The sequence below is a fragment of the Schistocerca americana genome, chromosome 3, assembly GCF_021461395.2.
Source record: "Schistocerca americana isolate TAMUIC-IGC-003095 chromosome 3, iqSchAmer2.1, whole genome shotgun sequence".
Taxonomy (NCBI): domain Eukaryota; kingdom Metazoa; phylum Arthropoda; class Insecta; order Orthoptera; family Acrididae; genus Schistocerca; species Schistocerca americana.
The window spans coordinates 660803944-660817343 of NC_060121.1; the positions used below are offsets into that span (position 1 = coordinate 660803944).

Genomic DNA, 13400 nt, shown 5'->3' on the forward strand with positions numbered 1-13400 from the left:
GCTCGTTGAAATAAAGTATTCACGTCAGATTACACACTGAACGTCAGAGAGGTTGCTGGATTATAGTCGGTGAAATTCTTCAAATAAATGACAGCAGATCGCTTTGTGCTCCGATCGGAAGTTAACTTTTTCATGAAAATTGTTCAACTGCTGTTGAACTGAGACTAACTTCAGAATTATAATAAATGTGGTGTAGTATTATTAAAGCAGCCTCCGAACTTAACTCGTAACACTTCAATAACTGCAAATATTAAAATCCATAAATAACGAAGCTGAACTAGATAATACTTTTGATTCTGGTTTATTCGTAACTTGTACGAAACGGAACTTTCACAAATAACACTTTTCAGTAACAAACGTAAATGTAACGGAGATTCAAACTGTGAGAGAGCTAACAGAACAGAAGATATCGCTACCGTCTGAAACATTTACTACTAAAAACAAAACGTTGTACAATGTAACATCTACTTGTTATTCTGAAACCTTTAGCTTCCTCAAAAACCTAAATTATTTTGTTTTCTTAATAAACTTAGAAATTTCAAACAAAAATTGACATAATAACTCATCGAAAAACTGAAATTAAATAAAAATAAATATTTCAATTGCTATACTTCGAAAGAGTGGCTTCACAGGGTAATATTAAAGAACTGAAGGAAGAAATGAAGCAAATAAACGCCATGTACTGAAAAGCAAGAATAAAAGATGAGTAAGATAGATAAGGCCATGGTTTTTGTTCAGCAAAAGTACTAGTACTCCAAACTGAGGTTACAGAAATAAACAAATGGTTTCATACTGAGAAACAGAAAATAGAAGATTATATTGAACATGTGACTGAACCGAAAATTATGTGCAGGTGGGACTATGTGAAGTCATAAGGGAGGTATAGATTTGACATGCAAAATTGCGATATCAATTAATAGATAGCCATAATAGATAAGTAAGATTTTGCGTGGACTCTTACGTCCAGTCGTAAAAAGGATATAGATTTACGAGGGAAATTTGAATTTCCAGAGCATAGGTGGTCAGGAGAAGGTAATTCCGATGCTTTGCTCATTCCGAAATACCTCCAGATTGGCGCTTTGCTAGTAATTGTTAATTGTAATTACACTGATAAATATGTGGTCGGATTGCTACAACTCTGCCTGGCATCTGGGTGCTTGGGTTAGATAGCCGGTGATTGGAATGAAGGGACACTTCTGACTAACAGAGCGAGTCGTCTCTGAGCCTCCCAAACTGGACAGGTGGGGTAGGAGTGTTTAGTTGACCTAACCACGCCGCCCTCTAGGAGCGTGAATAATGAACTAATAGAATGTGTTGGGCAGAGTACACTGTTGCATGTGATCAGAGAATTCTCTGAATTTATGTGCAAATTTGAGAAGCAGTTGTAACAGTGTCTCCGGCCTCTCGGCATCTGGTATGGCTGGAGCACGGAAGTGCCAGCAGGGCTGATGCAGTGCTGGTCTATCTCGACTGGTGCACGAACGAAGACTCAACGTCCTGGGCGGTGTGGCTGTGGCTCTCTGACACTCAGCAGATTGTACGTGCTTCACAATTGCGATTGTGTGTGATACGAGGGTTTTTTTCCGCCAGATATGTCTAGTGCAAACGTATTGGTTAAGTAGGGTGCATGTGTTCTCAAACGTCGATGAGTACAAGACATTGGATATATTTAGCGCTACGATCTACTTATGGCGGAAGTTTAATTACTTGATTTGAATAATGTTTGTGTATGATTCTCACATTTAAAATGTATTTTATTATGGAGAAGGAACGTTGTAAGGTGAAGTGAGTGTTTTAAAGGATCTATTTGACTTCTGTAAATTATTAAACAATTAATTATATAATTCAAATCGATTATTTCCCCCCATTTTTATATCGCAATTGCGCGAACTCTGCCTTTGTTCCCTGCATCAGCCAATAGGAATACAGTAAGCTGAGGAGGGATGAAAACCTCCGTCTGCGTGTTTTGAGACGTTGGCTCCCACACAAACAGGAAGTAGCCACATGAGAGGCAGCGGAAGTGGTTTCACAGCTATCAGACATCGACGGACGCCGACTTCTGCTCTGCGGTAGCTGGACTGTCCAGATGGTGACGTTTGAGGCGTCCTCGGCGTGGGTGAATAACGACCTACTGCTCAGCATGCGTTTGGCAGCGTTCATGATCACATGGGTTATGGGCAATACATGTAGGAGTTCTCAAATACTCCTGCATAGAAGACCCGCGATATATGGCGAGCCTTTTTCCTGCAAGAATGTTTTTGGTATGTTGTAAGAGATGTGGTAAAATCTTAACATGTAGCGGTTAGTGTTACAACATGTGCATGGAAAATAAGGTTGGTTGCGGGGGGGGGGGGGGGGGGGGAGGTGTGATCAACCAATGTCTGCTCGTAAAATTGGTATAGATTCTCCGATCTTACATCGAGAAAAAAATGTAGCATCAAAGCCTCAATCTGAATGTCCAGTTGTCAGGGAACAAAAGATTTTACGTGGAAAAATATGTCCAGTCATAGGGTTACTGTAAATACTGATATTTCAATGTGAAATGTGAGATTCGTTCCATTATCACAGATCTCATGAGGAGGAAATATTTCCAGTACTTTGATCTTTGTCAAATGTTAGCTGTTGGCGCTGCAATTGCAATATCCTGAGAGAGCTTGGTCTGCTGATTTGAGATGGAAGTGCTGCTAACAGAAGTATCCACTTGACGTAGGAATTCCATAGAAAAAAAACGCAATCGCGAAGAAAGGGGATCTTGACTGTCAAACAGTCACAAAAAATGAAGCTTGCGTCCACTGCCACAGGAAGAGGACCTCTCTGTGCTCTCAGTATGCATCGTGTAATTTCAGTGTTGATCGACAGTCTCTGTACAACCAATGTGCTAAAACCAGGAGTTGTGCATTTACTTTCAGACTGCTAGCAGTCCCTCATTGGGTGGTGTCGTGAGCCTGGGTGCACCATAGATTCCGGTGGATGGTGTGTGGACGCCTCCTGGCTGCCTTGGAGCACTGCAGTGGACACCAGCATAAGGGCAGCCCAGCAGAGAGCGTGTGCGTATGTGTGAAGATGCGATCAAATTGTTTAAATATGCATTCAGAAGGGTGTGGGTAGTGACTGGAAAAACTGTCTGAATTTCGACATCGCAACTTGTACATTGAAGAGATTATTACGAAAGACTTAGATGGAAAAAGAGGAGCGTCTATTGGTGGAAACAGAATAGAATGTATATGATTTGTTAATGACACGACGCAGAAAGTAAACGAACTGCAAATGAAATGACACTTGTGTGTAATGTGGCATGATAATTAATATAGTAAAAACAAACATTATGGTGATTGAAAAACGAAGGAGATTGGCATATATTAAGATAGAGAAAGTTGTTTTAAGCCAAGTAAGAGAGTTTATTAAGATCTTGGAAGTATGATTACTGAATGCTTGAGATGCCATTATGGATTGGAACTCGCATTACTATAGCGGAAGAGGCATTCTGTAGAAAAAGGAGATTATTATGTGACCAACTAGATAAGGGTCTGAGGAAAATGCTTGGCAAGTGTTTCGCCAGAAACGTGGCGCTCTAGTGAGCAGAAACATGGAAACTGAGACGAAATGATGAGAAAGAGGCTAGAAGAAACTGAGATGTGTATGCGGAGGAGAGTGGGGAGGATAAGCTAGGTGGAAAGAGCAAGTAACGAAAGAATGTTGGAATGGGTTGGTGGCAGAAGAAGACTGCTGCAGGTTATAGTAGAAAGCAAGAAGAGCTGGATGGGACATTCGACGAGACGGGAGTGCCTGCAAACAGACGCTTTGGCAGGTTCAGTTCGTGACAGGAGATTGAGAGGAAGGAGGAGATGCAAGATGTTAGACGTCATAAAGGGATATGGAAATTATGTGAACCAGAAGAGGATAGCAGAAGACAGGAGGGCACGGAGAATTGCTTTGGGAAAAACTGCTTTTAGGTAGAACATTGGTCATGATGATTTAAGAACACGCTTATATCCATAATTCTTTATTGAAATTCGATGTTTTTGGGTATCCAAAATGACTCTGGACGAGGTGCACTTGACTATACACCCGTTTGATCCTGAATCCAGGAACGCAGAGCAGCGACGCTGGAGTAGACGCCAGGGTACCCCAGCAGACCACATCCCGCGCCCCAAGAGACGATACCATACTGGGTGGATCCCGCCCCCAGCGGCCCGCCGCTGTCTCCTTGGCACGAGTCCTTGCCGCCTTCCTCTACACCCGCGCAGATCATGCGCTCCGTGACTGTGCCGCCGTAGGTTTTGTTGCACGACGAGCGCTCCTGGATCTCGACGGTGACGTATTGAAGTCTGCTGGAGATTGACCCTGTGTCTGTAGTGCCCCAACCGGTGACATTCATGGAGGTGCCAGCTGCTGGTTCAGATGTTCCCAGATTGACCGTCTGCAAATTATAAGAATACCAATTGGAAAAACCTTTGTTGGGAGAGAACATCAACGCTGGCAGAAAATAACGGTATTAAGTTATGGACGTTGATTTCGTTGTTGGAATTTATGTGATTTGGTAATGAGGAGTTCCTGATATAATGCAGGCTCTAGCTTCAGGCAATCTCGCTAAATGGTTGATTTGGTCGTAATGCAAGACACAAATCTTCTTGTAGTTAACAAATCTTTTCATTTGAAGTTGTCTCAGACCATTATGTCTGCGGATTATATGCCACTCACCTTCATTTCTTCCGGAGAAAAAAAGACAAGTGCAGAAAAGAGTAGTGACAAGACATCAGATCAATTCTTTGGTGCAAGCTATAAAATTCGGTAGTTGTTAGCTCCAAAGTCAGTTAACTTTCTTGTATATTTAGTGCACGTTTCCTAAACTTACACAGAAATATGGACCTTCACATTCTCGAGGGCTGTTGGTTCTAACACTGTAATACATTTCTGTACACGAAAATTGTGTATGTGTGTGTGTGTGTGTGTGTGTGTGTGTGTGTGTGTGTGTGTGTGTGTGTGTGTCAACTACGAGGAGTCATTACAACCAAGTTTAGGAAACGTATGATTTGTTAGCGGGAGACTATTCACGTTTGGGCTGACAAACCTGTGGCTTTCATAGTTGTAGGGATCCGTTCAGAAAAAACGACACTTAAATATATCTCTGGAACTTCTGGTGCAGTTTCAGCCAAACCTGGTACAAACACTGGTGAGCCAATGCACTGTGACCGCTATCTACCACCAGACTGAGAGCCTTCTTCGTTATTAGAACGCGACGCGTTTTGGAAAGTGCACGGTTCAGTCACATTAATGTGACCACCACCTATGTTCGACGTCAATCTGCAATAACGACTCACAGACAGCATGTGGCCACACTACCAGTGGAGGGCACGTACACTGAGGTGAGAAAAGTTATGGGACACCCCGTAACACTGTGACCGACCTACTTTGGCCCAGTGTAGCGCAGCTACGCGACCTCCATGTAGCATGGACTAAACAAGTCGTTGGAAGTCCCTGTAGAAATACTGTGCCATGTTGCCTCTATAGCCGTCCATGATTGCTTAAGTGTTGCTGGTGATATATCCCATAAGAGTTCAATAGGGTTCACGTCGGGCCATTTCGTTGCCCATATCATTTTCTCGAACTGTCCAGAATGCTCTTCAAACCAATTGGTAACAATTGTGGCCTAGTGACATGGCGCAGCGTCAGCCATAAAAATTCCATCATTGTTTCGAATGTGAAGTCTATGAATGGCTGCAAAAGGTCTCCAAGTAGCCAAACACAATCATTTTATGTCATTGATTGGTTCAGTTAAACCAAACGATCCAGACCATTCGACGAAAACCCAGTACACATCATTAAGGAGCCACCACCAAAATGGTTCAAATGGCTCTAAGCACTATGGGACTTAACATCTCAGGTCATCAGTCCCCTGGACTTAGGACTACTTAAACCTAACTAACCTATGGACATCACACACATCCATGCCCAAGGCAGGATTCGAACCTGCAACCGGGAGCCACCACCAACTTACAGAGTACCTTGTTGAAAGCTTCAGTCCTTGGCTTGGGGGCGTGTGCCACACTCGAACGATACCATTAGCTCTTACCAACTCAAATTTGCACTCATCGGACCAAGCCACGGTTTTCCAGTCATCTAGGGTTTTGCCACGGATTTTTGCGATTCCCCTGACAGACGTTCGAGTCTTCCCTCGGGCATCAGTTTGTGTGTTGCCCTTAGCATAAGTTAGTTTAAGTTAGATTAAGTAGTTTGTAGTCTTAGGGACCAATGACCTCAGCAGTTTGGTCCCTTAAGACTGTACCACAAATTTCCGAATTTCCAATGGTGCTACATAAAACTGGTGTCGAGGCAGCTACCGTGCACCATGGGCCATAAATGACAGGGATGAACGACTACTATGGTGATGTGTATGGACGAATAAACGCGCAGCTGCTGAGGGAATTATGGAGAGAAACGTCAGAAAGAAAACACCCTGCAACAATCATCAGAGTGTTGTGTTCTGCAGAGTGTTTCGTGACATTCCTTGGATGGTCTCGTTATTCCGAAAGATACAATAGATCAACAGAAGTATGCATCTATCCCTGTTGACCATGCCCCCCTATCTTCTAGTTATTTTTCCTTGGTACAATGGCACCTTCCAACAGGGCAATGCAATGTATCACATTAGATGGCTAAAAGTGATTGATCCTGGTTCGAGGAGCACCAGGATGGGTTTATCGTACTTCTCTATCCATAGAAATCCCCAGTTGCAAACCCAATTGGGAATCTGTGCTCTCTATCGGTCTTTTCACCCCACAGATCCTCAACCGAGAACCGGCACCGGAATCGGCACATCTCCACATCCCTGTCGGTACTGTCCACAATCTCACTGACTTTCTTCCTGCACATCTCACTGTTACACAGGCTGCAAAAGACGTTTATTTAGGCTTTTGACTGATAGTTGCATTTATGTGACTGGACAGTGTATTTTAACTAACAGAGATGTATGCGGAAATAATTGAGTGACGATACTGTTTGCAAAAGGGAAAATCTACTGATGTCAGCGACCTTCACACACAGTACAATGTTGCGGCCCCGAACTTGAGAGGGATCATATCGCATACTCTGAGCACATGCAGAGAGTGGTTAAACAAAGGTGAAACCACGGGAAGCGACAAGGTTCGGGATGTCCATGCCTCTTTAAAGAACGTGAAGGACAGAGGTTTTTCCGCTCTATAAAGCGATCTGTGACAGATATGACAACAGACTACAATGCTTGTGCACCAATAATCGTTTCGCTGCACACTGTTCACCACATATTGTTGAACATGGGGCACCACACCAGGTGACCTTCAGTATCCACGAATTGACCCATCAATACAATCAATTACAATTGCAGTGCACATGAGTCCATCGAGATTGGAATCAAATTAAACGAGCACTCTGATTGACATTCATGTCCACACTCCATCGTCCAGGAGAACAGTTCGAAATATGTACCATGCCAGTATTGGAACAACATTTGTTCTACCTTAAAGTACTGTCATCGAATATGGCGGCGATGACAGCATCCAAGATGGCGGCAGTGACGTCATTCAAGATGGAGGCTTTTGGCGGGAAACTGCCACGCACCCCTCCCCTCCACTCACACAGAACAATGGCGGTAAGTTCAAATTCAAACAGGATAATGCATCGCACCTAAGAAAATGGTGGGAAAGAAAGGTCACTTGGGCTACCTCCACTAACCTGTCACCCGACCGCCACCTCATCCTATGAACTGGCACCAAGTTTGAATTTTCACTGTAAATAATTGTCAATTCGCATATCTCTACTAAGCTAAGAAAATGGGGCAAAAGAAAGGACACTTGGACTAACCTAAGTCACTTAACCCCCACCTCCTCCTAAGGATTCGTGGGAAAAGGACGCAACCAATGCTGGACATAAGTCTTTATTTTGCATGCACCAGTCCTTATTTAAACAATTTCATGCAGCACAGCCATCCAATGTGTTCACCATGATGTCCAGACTCCAACTGACCTAGTACACAGTACCACCACCAAAGGGCACTCTCATCTGTGATGTAATCCAAGATGGTGGTGGGAAATGGCTGGAAACAGTGATTTCATGACGAGGCCTGGAGTCAAACTGACCTAGTTTACAGTGCCACCACCAGAGGGCGCTGTAGTCCAAGATGGTGGCCATGATGTCAGGTGATGATGCGAGTACCATTATCTAATATGGCGGCAAACAGTGTGTTCACCATGAGGCCTAGAACATATTGTCACCACCAGACAGCGCAGCTGTGACGTCAGCTGATGATGCGAGTACCATTACACAAGATGGCGGCAAACAGTGTATTCACCACATGGTCTGGTACACAGTACTGGCACCAGAGGGCGCTGTCATCCATGACGTCACGCAAGATGTTGGCAAGCACTGTGTTCACCACGTGGTCTACGACACGACCAGAGTATGCACCCATTACATAATCCAAGATCGTCACTCACAGTACGCGAAACAAGTGTCACCCCTCGCCTCACCTGTAGTCAAGCGCTGAGAGAGATGTTGCAAAACTTTCTCTCTCATGTGTTTCTAACGGGGTATGCACCACGTGTATAGCCCGTGAGTGCACGAATGTTGACATCATGGCATCTAGCCCACACACTCATGCTGACCCCACAGATCGTATTCTAGAAATATACTAACGATTGTAATGGAACACATGTGGCACATAGTACTTAATTCCAATCCAGTTTTAATTATATCCGATAACTGAATGTCTCACTTGGAGATTCAATGATCAAATGAGAAGTTCGAGGTTTTCCCACTAGGAACGCAGTCATCATTCATTCATGACGTAGCACCCTCCATCCCTATAATGCTGCACTCCTATTGGCTACTGCATCAGTGACGTGATTCGACGTCATAAAAGCTATATAAGCCAAAGCACAACCAAACTCGCCCTCAGTCTGTTTCTGTAGTTCTACGAGTTTGTCACAGGTAAATCATTGTAATTTCACCATCATCAAGAAGTGTACCAGCAGCACCAGCAGCGACAGCAGCTGCACCTGCTGCAAAAGCCGTCGAGGAGATGAAGATCAATTACCTGGTAAGTACTTTTTCAGTGTCCAAATATCCGATTGAGTCACAGTCCACTGACTACTTCGCCCTTTAACAGATTCTGTGTCTGTGATGTGTTTTCTGTGTTTATCAAATATCTGTTTTGGGCGCAGTACATAGACTGGTACACCCTTTAACGGATTGTGTATTATATCTGTTTTGGACCACAGTCTACACAGACGGCAGTGTCCTTTAACGGATTGTGTGTGTTATATCTGTTTTGTACCGCAGTCTACCCAGACTGCTGCGCCCTTTAACGGATTATGTGTTTTATATCTTTTTCGACCACAGTCCACAGACTGCTGCGTCCTTTAACAGATTCTATCTCTGTGTTATGTGTTATATCTGTTTGGGCCACAGTCCACAGACTGCTGCGCCCTTTAAGATTTTGTGTGTCTGTGTGTGCATGCTGCAGAGATTTTTTTTCCATACTGGATATTATACTCAGTCTTTTCCGTCTTTCTAGAATTCATGCCTCGCATTTTAGCTGAGCTAGCCCATCAGCTAGAGGTCGAGAGGGCTGGGGCACAGTGTGAATGTAAGTACATTTGTAAAACGTAGTTCTTAGATGAAATAATTTTGTGTAATATGTATTGGTTTTCCAAGTGCCTAGATTGAGCTGTCTGAGACATACTCTTTTCATTTCTTTCTAGATGATTCAATGCATAGGGAGGGAGCCACTGAGAGTGTCATGCAAGCAGAGCAAGGCGGGGGTGAAATCCCTGATTGGGTTCATTAGATGGCGACCGCTGTGGATGAAGAAGAAGAGCTCATGGCCCTTAAAGATGAGGTAGTAGATATGCCTGAGTGGGTGGGAGACCTCACTGAATGTGCCGATGAGTTGCTCAAGTCATGAAGCCAGAGTGGAGAAGGTGAATATTTTTTGAACCTCATCATTACAGCAAATAATTACTCTTATTTAGTCTTATTATTTATTGTTTCAAATCTAGATCATTAAACTTAATTTTTTCTTATTTATGTTACAGGCACATCACATGAACAAATGATAATTAATTGAAACCCTCATCTGCCGACAGGTGTTGTGGATATACCTTGATAGGGACAGCTGAAAATGTGTGCCCCGACTGCGACGCGAACCCAGGATCTCCTGCTTACATGGCAGACGCTCTATCCATCTGAGCCACTGAGTACACAGATGAATAACGTGACTGCAGGGACTTATACCTTGCACGCTTCCCATGAGACACATTCCCAACTGTTCGCAATCTACATATGTAATGTTCCTAATAGATATTTGCTCATCCACTCATTACTCGCGCACACCAAGGTGACGATTCCGGTAAGAGTTCGGGCAACCTGTGCACATTCACACAGACAAAGGTCAATGGCTGGGTAGCCTTTTAACTATATATGAAGATAGTAACTGTTCTCAAAAGAACAGATACCATTGATGACCATGCAGCTTCTCTAGAGTAAATGATAATTAATTGAAAACCTCAGCTGCCGATAGGTGTTGTTGATACACCTTGATGGGGACATCTAAAATGTGAGATCCCGGGTTCGAGTCCTAGTTGGATCACACATTTTCAACTGTCCCCATCAAGGTATATCAACAACACCTGTCGACAGCTGAGGGTTTCAATTAATTATCATTTACTCTAGAGAAGCTGCGTGGTCATCAATGGTATATGTTCTTTCGAAAACAGTTACTATCTTCATGTATCACACGAAGTACATCGTGTATCTAGAGCAGTGCTTGCAGGGGCGGGAATTTGCCGACACAGAGACATGCTGCACTGAAAATATAGCGCCAATCACAGCTGCGCGAGAGGTGGCAGCAGCACCTGCCCTGTAGCCCCACAAGCCCTCTGGCACCTATGGGCAATTCAGCTGGCACAAGAAGACGAACAAGGGCATATGTCTCCCACCTCACCAGTCGGTAATGGAGACATCAGACCCTGCAGGCCATCGCCGCAGCCCGGTTGTTCCCACCGAGCAACACTGCCTCCACTTCCTCAGACAATTCGCCCCTACTGTCAATGAAAGGTGTGTGTAGCAAGACGCATACCCCTCCCTATAGCTGATGCACTCTCACCAGCATCATCATCGATGGGCTGAACTCCTAGTTGCAGTAGTAGTAGTACTAGTGATATTGATTAACATATGGCTACCCTTGGGCATGGGTGTGTGTGTTTGCCCTTAGGATAATTTAGGTTAAGTAGTGTTTAAGCTTAGGGACTGATGACCTTAGCAGTTAAGTCCCATAAGATTTCACACACATTTGAACGTATGGCTAGTGGTAGTGCTCTCCCCCATCCTATTGATAGTGAAGGGCATCAGAATAACCGTATAATGATCCCTCTAGAATACCCAGCTGTTGCTAGGGCTTTTGAGGGGTGCATCTCATTCACAATGATTGAGGATCCAGGAGGGTACCACAATCCTGTTGGATTTTAGAAGTGTGCCTCTCTGTCTTGGAGACTGAGCTCCTCAAAGTCCTAGAGTATCCGAGATTTAAAGCCATTAAATGCATTGCAGTACTATGCTGTGAGTTCAATCACCCATGTAAACATCCAGGTGATGCAGAGACTACAACTCTGCACTATATATGGGGCATTAATGGCGTTCTTTCTTTTACCACATCCATTGCTGAGTGGTATCATGAAACCACCTTGAGCGCTATTATGGCACGATTTTTCAAGATGTAAGTATGCGGGTCAGCTAAAGCGCTTAGCCATAAACCACAACTTGACATCCATATACGTGTCTATGATCTGGTATATGGAGAGTCCAGTTATATTAAGCTCCCTAAAGATACAGCTACCAAGAATGCATACATTAATGCCGAAAATCCATATGATAATGCTTGTTTTTCATGGTCAATCCTGGCTAGAGAGAGAAAGCACAATTAGAGAGGTCATCCTGAGTGAGCGAACAGTTACGAAGTCCATGATATTAAGACATCTTTTAACTTTGATGGTATAGAGTTCCCCATAACGATCCAGGACATACCTAAATTTGAGGCGCAGAATACCGGCATATCGGTTCACATTTATGGTCTGGAGAAGAATAACGACAAGTCAGATGAGCAAGACAAGCACACCATCGTCGGCCCCCTCCATTCCTCAAAATTTGCAGGTGAGCGAGAGCTGCATGTAAACATGCTGCTCTTCTCTGAAGGTGATAATTATCACTATGTTTGGATCAACGATATGTCCCGACTCCTTTCCTCAGAGAGTTTTTAGCTAGGTACATCTATTAGATTGTGCTTCCAAGGACCCAGTACGTGTTATTATTCCCACAGAGGAAAATAACGTCATTCAATTTCAAAATGTTCACCACCAGCAGCGATGTCCTTTTGTAGTGTACACCAACTTTGAATGCGTGCTGGCTCCTATTACTCATTGTGAAGGGAACCCCTTAGCCTCACATACAACCTTCACACAAAAACACGTACCTTATGCAGCAGCGTTCCAAGTTGCAGGTGGACATGATCCTAAACTTAACCGCTACCAGTCTTATGTCGGGGACGATCCTGCAGTTTGGCTTCTCACTGAGCTTGAAAAACTTCCATGGGAAGTTGATAAGCTCTACAGTACAAACATTTATATGACCAAATGGAAGGAAGATGATGAAGTGTATGAGAAGGCGGTTAATTGTCACATTTGTGGGTTACCATTAGATAGAAAAGCGGAAACTCCCCGTAGAGAGCATTGCCATCTTATGGGTAAGTTCTGTGGTGTAGCTCATAATGCCTGAAATTTGAAGTTTAAGTTACGACGGCACATACCTGTCTTTTTTTATAATTTGAGTGGGTATGACGCTAATTTTCAAGTTGAGCACTTCGTTAGTTTCGGTATGAAGAATGATCAGGTCAGTGTCCTCCGTGAAAGTGTTGAGAAGTACATTTATTTCTCAGAACGAATGACGCCAAAAATTACACTCCGCTTCCTTGACTCTTTATGCTTTATGCAGACTTCACTCCAGAAACTCGTTGAAACTTTACCTCGGAATGATAAGCAAATCACTCGATGTGCATTTCCTGATGAGGAAAAGTTCCAGCTTGCGACTAGGAAAGGAGTTCTCCCATACGAGTATGTAGATAGCATGGCAAAACTCAATGAAAGCAGGCTTCCCGCCATATCTGCATTTACCAGTACTCTCACAGGCGATGCCGTAACTGCAGCAGATTGTGAGCATGCAGTGAATGTCTGGCGGGAATTCAACATCCCCAGTTTGGTAGAATACGCAAGACTACACACTGACACAAATGTGCGTTTGCTTGCAGATGTATTCAAAAAGTTCCGGATTGTATGTATGGCCACGTACTCTCTGGACCCCACCTTTTAATACAT

At 43.7% G+C, this 13400-nt stretch overlaps 1 protein-coding gene across 1 annotated transcript in view; it reads right to left on the reverse strand.

Annotated features, from left to right (window-relative positions):
- Positions 1-4060: 4060 nt before the first annotated feature.
- The window catches only part of LOC124606289 (trypsin alpha-3-like), a 49555-nt gene continuing 40215 nt past the window's right edge, over positions 4061-13400 (reverse strand). The window contains exon 2 of the mRNA XM_047138272.1: positions 4061-4420. Coding sequence (XP_046994228.1) covers positions 4061-4420 — 360 coding nt within the window. The remainder of the gene's footprint in view (positions 4421-13400) is intronic.